Genomic DNA, 6,000 nt, shown 5'->3' on the forward strand with positions numbered 1-6,000 from the left:
TCTCAGGAATTAAGAGCTTATTTTACTTAGAGAGTTATTCACTCTCTTTGGTGGTATATATAATTGTAGCAAGAATCCCTGGAGGAATCAAATTAAAATTCAGAATCTGGTTGTATCTGAAGAACTAGTGTTCTCCCTCCTGCATTTTGCAATAGATGATATGTATGAGATGAAGTGGCTTATTAGGAGGACCTCAGAAGGAGAAGAAGAGGAATTGACAGGGAGGTGGAAGGGTGAAAAGAAGGGAAAGGAAAATGATCAAGAGATATAGGAACTTCTCCAATTAAATAAATTAATTAAAAAAAGATATAGGAACTTCCCTAGATTAAAAATGAATATTTTTCTTTTTGGGAATGTGAAGGCTATATAAAGACCTACAAAGGGTAGTTGGACTTCCCTGGTGACTCAATAGTAAAGAATTCGCCTGTTAATGTAGGAGACTCAGGTTCAGTCCTTGGGTTCGGAAGATCCCTTGGAGAAGGAAATGGCAACCCGTACCAGTATTCTTGCCTGGGAAATCCCATGGACAGAGGAGCCTGGCGGGTACAGTCCATGGGGTCACAATCAGATATGACTTAGTGACTAAACAACAACAAAGAGTAGTAAGGGCTCTTTAACCACTATTTTGTTTCAGAGAATGGACTTTTCTTTTGATGCTTGCAGAAACATTAGTGTTTTCAGGCATTTTCCCGGATTCTGAATGAGAAACTCTCCTCTTAATGCTGAAGATAAAAGGCAAAGAAATCCCAAAACTAAGCTAAATAAAGGGCAGTATGTGTCAGACTTTATTTTTTGGGGCTCCAAAATCACTGCAGATGGTGATTGCAGCCATGAAATTAAAAGACGCTTACTCCTTGGAAGGAAAGTTATGACCAACCTAGATAGCATATTGAAAAGCAGAGACATTACTTTACCAACAAAGGTCCGTCTAGTCAAGGCTATGGTTTTTCCAATGGTCATGTATGGATGTGAGAGTTGGACTGTGAAGAAAGCTGAGCGCTGAAGAATTGATGCTTTTGAACTGTGGTGTTGGAGAAGACTGTTGAGAGTCCCTTGGACTGCAAGGAGATCCAACCAGTCCATTCTAAAGGAGATCAGTCCTGGGTGTTCATTGGAAAGAATGATGCTAAAGCTGAAACTCCAGTACTTTGGCCACCTTATGCGAAAGTTGACTCATTGGAAAAGACTCTGATGCTGGGAGGGATTGGGGGCAGGAGGAAAAGGGGACAACAGAGGATGAGATGGCTGGATGACATCACCGACTTGACAGACATGAGTCTGAGTGAACTCCGGGAGTTGGTGCTGGACCAGGAGGCCTGGCGTGCTGCGATTCATGGGGTTGCAAAGAGTCGGACACAACTGAGTGACTGAACTGAACTGAATTGAACTGATGAGCAGACTTTAGGGGAATTTTCACAACAGAATATGTTCTCATTTGTTTTTTTTTTTTTTCCCAGTTCGATGAAGAAAGTGTAGGGAACAAATTCTCCCTTTCCAGAAATTTTTATTTTATTTCTTCTTACATGATGAAAGACAGTATGTTGGATGATAAGTCCTGGGAGCGACAATAGGGAGTCATCCAAGAGAAGAATGTATGTGAAGCTGGTACATGAGCCAGAAAAGACTTGGTTAGTTACGGGTTGAGAGAAATAGGTTGTCTGTGCTCTGCCAAGGAACCCAGGGTTTTTTGTGTTTCTCTAGTCAGGATATAAAAACTAGGAGGATTCCTTAAAAAGGAAGCAGGGGATTACTGAAAGACATTTTGACACACTTGCTTCTCACTATCACCCTCTTCCCCAAGTAACACACTTCCTGAAGTACATGCAGTTTCAACAAAGGCACAGACTGCTGTTAAAATGTGTATAAGGGACCCAGGTTACTTCACACTTTAACTAAACAGGAAAATTTGTCTGGAGGATGTTGAGATTTTGAGTACACCTTCCCTCAAGTGACTGGGCACAGATTGGACATCTACAGAGAGAACAGATTAGAATCTCGTGTAAAGGCTGGTCCTGAGCATAGAAGACTCCAAGAAGTAACTGGGAAGACTTGGCAGTGGAAGGTGTGCTTAAGTCCTGAAGCTTGGCCCTGAGGATTTAGAACTAGTGAAACATGGGGGCCAAAGCAGTTTGACTCACTTGTATCCATAGACTGCAGGGGCCCGGGAACAATCAGGCTACTACCAATAGAAAATTCACAGTCTTTTAAAGGCTATGGCCATTGTGGTGAATTTGCCATAACACAAAAAGCCTAAGGCCTGGACTCTACTGCATAGTTGCCTAGCTATTGTCTTAAAACTGTCATGCCTTCTATAGCAACAGCATAACTACTTTATTTCCTTGATTCTGAGACACAATCAATTGTAAGACACATCTTCATTTTAATAAGAGGTTTCTAGGAGGAAAAACCTGTATTAAATCTTGCTGATTAAATCATTCAATCCCAATTTTAGAAACATTAAAATGTCACAAAGTGTTAATATTAGAAGTGAAGAAATACAGTAGTAACAAAGCAAAGTATAAACATTAATGGCTGTGCTTGATTCTTCTATTGGAATTCCAAATGGACCTTCATTTTCACTGGTTCCTCTTCTCTTTTTGAAAGAAGGGACAGAGGGAAATTAGCATTTATTAAATACCTGCTACAGTAGTAAAAATAATGGTGATATCTAATATTTATTGATTACTTACTATGTGCCAGGAATTGTTCTAAGTACTTTCATATATGTTATTTCATTTAATCCTCATAATTTGAGAGAGAGAGATTAGAAATACTGTTAAACTCTGTGAGACTAGTTTCTCCATTTCTGCAGATCAAGAAACTGATAGACACAGAAAATAACTTGTAACATAGTTATTAAGTAGCAAATTTGAGGTATTAATCTGTAAACTGAGGGCTGCTTCACTTTTTAAACTCACATTTAATCTTTTCATTATCTTCTCAATTCTGAAAAATACTATGCACACAAAAGTATATATTATATACATACTTCTAAAAATTATAAATATAACTATGTACTCATCGCTCAACTAACAGTGTTTCCCGTGTTTTTGAAGCTTGATGCATCATGTCCAACTCATTCTGTTTCCTCCCCCGGTTAACCTCTACTCCAAATTTTGGGGTGATCATTCCTTTTTTTCTTCATAAGTTCTTACCACCTTTGTGTCTATAAATAATGTATTATTTAGTTTTGCCAACTTTTGAACTTTATTTTTATTGAGGTATAATTGACGTGTAACAGTTTCAGGTGTACAACATAATGATTTGATATTTGTGTATTTGTTGATCCTCGAACAACATAGATTTGTACTGCACATGTCCACATATACGTGGATTTTTTTTTTTCCCCAGTAAATACATACTGTAGTACTGCATGATCCACAGTTGGTTAAATTCATAGTTGTAGAACCATAGATACATAGGGCCAACTGTAAATTATATGTAGATTTTCAACTGTGTGGGGATTGGCATCCCTAACCTCCATGTTGTTCACGGATCAACTTTATTGTGAAATAATCACTATAATAAGTCTAGTTAACATCTGTCACCATTTTTGAATGTTATATAAATGGAATCATACCTTATGTATTCTTCTGTAACTTGTCCACTGCTTTTAAGATTCATTCATTTTGGTGTTATTGCTATAATTTATCCATTTTCAGTGCTGTATAGTAGTCCTTGGTATGCCTATAACACAATGTATTTGAACATTCTATCTATGAAAGTTCTTTACCAAGATACTGAGTGACTAGAAGGTGAGTTTTTCTGGTATACCACCCCAGATCAGAAGCCTGTCCTAAGTCTATTCCTGCATATACATTTAATATTTTCTTGAACACGTGACTGCATTTGTTCACAGTAGACTCTTCTTTCCTGAAATGTATCCTGAAACATATTTGAGGTGTTATCTTTCCAGCCACATTTCTTTCACTTCCCATCATACACTTTATACTCCAGGGCTACATTATTGCAGTTCTGAAAACTTCAAGTTTACTGTATCCTCTTGCCTATAGGCCTTGGCACATGTCACTCTTTCTGCCTGGAATGGTTATTTCCTGGCCAACTCTTGCCCACCTATCAGGAGTTGTCTGATTACAAAAACCGTCTTCCACTACCTTCTGGTTTGGAGTTTCTCCTTGAATTAACAGAGGGGACTTCCTGCTGTCATCTCAGGGTTTAGTCAGAATTGGTTTTCTGGAGTATCCAAAGTACTATTGAATAAAACTGCATGTTATACTTGGTGCCTGTAAAGATTGTATGAAAGGTCTGGTTTGTTTTTTTTTTTTCCCCACAGTTTAATTGCTCTATGCATTTATTAGCTAATATTAATGGAGCAGAGGGGACAAAAGCTCACAAACATTTCACACATTTCACAAGCTGCATTGCAGGACAAAAAGTGACTAAGAAGGATCAACAGTATCCTAGGGTCTTGGTGGACGCATTCCTGGGGGAGGTGGACCTCTTATCCCTGGTGGAGGGGGTCTCATTCCTGGAGGGGGCATGCCTATTGGCGTTCCACGAGTAGGAGGAAGCCCAATTGGTGGGCCCATGGGTGGTCTCATACCAGGTGGAGGAGCCATAATTCCTGGAGGTGGGGTTGCTCGACCAACAGGTGTAGGTGCAGTCCCCCGTCCTGGTGGATACTGAGTTGGAGCTCCAGCAATGCTGGCAGTAGCAGCAACTGCAGCAGCTGCTACAGTGCCTCTTCCCTGTGGGGTCATTACCTGTTGAGATGGCCCCCCAACCCCTCGGACAGGGCCTGCTAATCCAGCAGGAGCCTGGGGAATTGGAACACCAGCTGGAACGCCTCTGCCAGCTGCCCTGCCAACCCCAGGGCCCCCTGCAGCTCCAGCAAGTGGTACCCGAACAATGCCAGTATCTTTGGGGGGTGGTCCCTCCACAGTCATGGAAACCAAGTTCTCCCCACGCAACAACACCAGACCCAAAACTCGCTTTTCTTCACGCTCTGGCTGCTTAGCATTCTTTGGCTTGATCTTCCTGAACTCATCACAATCACAGAGGATCAAGTTCATATGCTTGTCAAAAGCCTTAAAGGTGCCAATGAAGATACGACCATCTTGCAGGATACATCTTATCCTATAGTCAATGTGCTGCAGCATCTTGCTACTCTTTCCCACAGTCATGATTGCTGTTCCACCAAATTCAATGTCCACAGGAAAGTTTCAGGATCCTTAAGACCTAAGGGAAGGCTACAGATAAAGGTATGACGCAGGTTCTCCTACAAACAATGCAAGCTGAGGCAGAAGCTTCAAATAGTAGATGGAGCCTTGGTGTTCCAATACTGCTTTAACCACCTCTTGGTGTCTCAGCTAAGAATGGCTGTCTCAGTTCTGCCTGGAAATCCACCACAGGTACTTGCTGCTGCTGAGATCGCCTCAGGTACACGTGACACTCCTGGTTGCTCAGTGAGGCTGTCCTTCTACGTTTGACTTGGACTTCCACCTCTGGTACGTGCTGTTCTGTAGTCCGTCTCAAGTGTAAATGGTCCCTTGCCTTAGAAAGCAACACACAGTCCTTGCTCTAAACTTCAGACAGAGCTCATATTCCTTTCCCATTCTCAAAAAGCTGTGGTACTATGCCAAATATTCACAAGGCAGGACAGAGACCTTCAAACTTCAGGTCTTTCCACAGGGTCCGCCATATTGAGGTCCTAAGTCAGAGGGCAAGACTACAAAATGGCGGACCAGGATGATGCACTCTCATCTCGCAAAGGGCCAAATGATCAGATGTTCATATTTGAAGCAGTATCTTCCTCTCTTGGCCTCCAAGCCCGCACCTCTCCCTTAAAAAGGTAAGAGAAGGCCAGGGGCATACTGCAGCTGCCCTGACATTTCAGGCAGGCACAGGATGGAAAAATCGTGCAACTCTCTGGCCTACCTGCTCCACTCTACCATGGCACTGCAGGGAAGAGGTGACTTACAATGCAGAGGCTGCACAAACCTGTGTCCTTCCTCCCCCAAGCCCACTCCAGCAGAGCAG

General features: G+C 41.8%; 2 protein-coding genes across 2 annotated transcripts; both read right to left on the reverse strand.

The window, feature by feature from the left end:
* Nucleotides 1-4,289: 4,289 nt before the first annotated feature.
* LOC129651564 (small nuclear ribonucleoprotein-associated protein N-like) lies at nt 4,290-5,423 on the reverse strand. Its single transcript, XM_055580235.1, has 2 exons — nt 5,288-5,423; nt 4,290-5,210 (listed from the first exon to the last, which is right to left on the reverse strand). The coding sequence occupies exon 2, from the start codon at nt 5,142-5,144 to the stop codon at nt 4,422-4,424; it is 723 nt and encodes a 240-aa protein (XP_055436210.1). The 5' UTR covers nt 5,145-5,210; nt 5,288-5,423; the 3' UTR covers nt 4,290-4,421.
* Nucleotides 5,308-5,662, reverse strand: LOC129650936 (SNRPN upstream reading frame protein-like). The gene is made up of 2 exons (XM_055579706.1): nt 5,636-5,662; nt 5,308-5,541 (listed from the first exon to the last, which is right to left on the reverse strand). The coding sequence occupies exons 1-2, from the start codon at nt 5,660-5,662 to the stop codon at nt 5,308-5,310; spliced, it is 261 nt and encodes an 86-aa protein (XP_055435681.1).
* Between the last annotated feature and the right edge of the window lie 338 nt (nt 5,663-6,000).

This window comes from Bubalus kerabau, chromosome 4 (genome assembly GCF_029407905.1).
Source record: "Bubalus kerabau isolate K-KA32 ecotype Philippines breed swamp buffalo chromosome 4, PCC_UOA_SB_1v2, whole genome shotgun sequence".
NCBI lineage: Eukaryota > Metazoa > Chordata > Mammalia > Artiodactyla > Bovidae > Bubalus > Bubalus kerabau.

Excerpts from the sequence above, each read along its gene's own strand:
- LOC129651564 (XM_055580235.1), bottom strand. The coding sequence starts at position 5,144 with ATGACTGTGGGAAAGAGTAGCAAGATGCTGCAGCACATTGACTATAGG.
- LOC129650936 (XM_055579706.1), bottom strand. The coding sequence starts at position 5,662 with ATGGCGGACCCTGTGGAAAGACCTGAA. Across the intron at positions 5,542-5,635 it reads ACCCTGTGGAAAGACCTGAA|AGCAAGGACTGTGTGTTGCT; the intron begins GTTTGAAGGTCT and ends TCTGAAGTTTAG.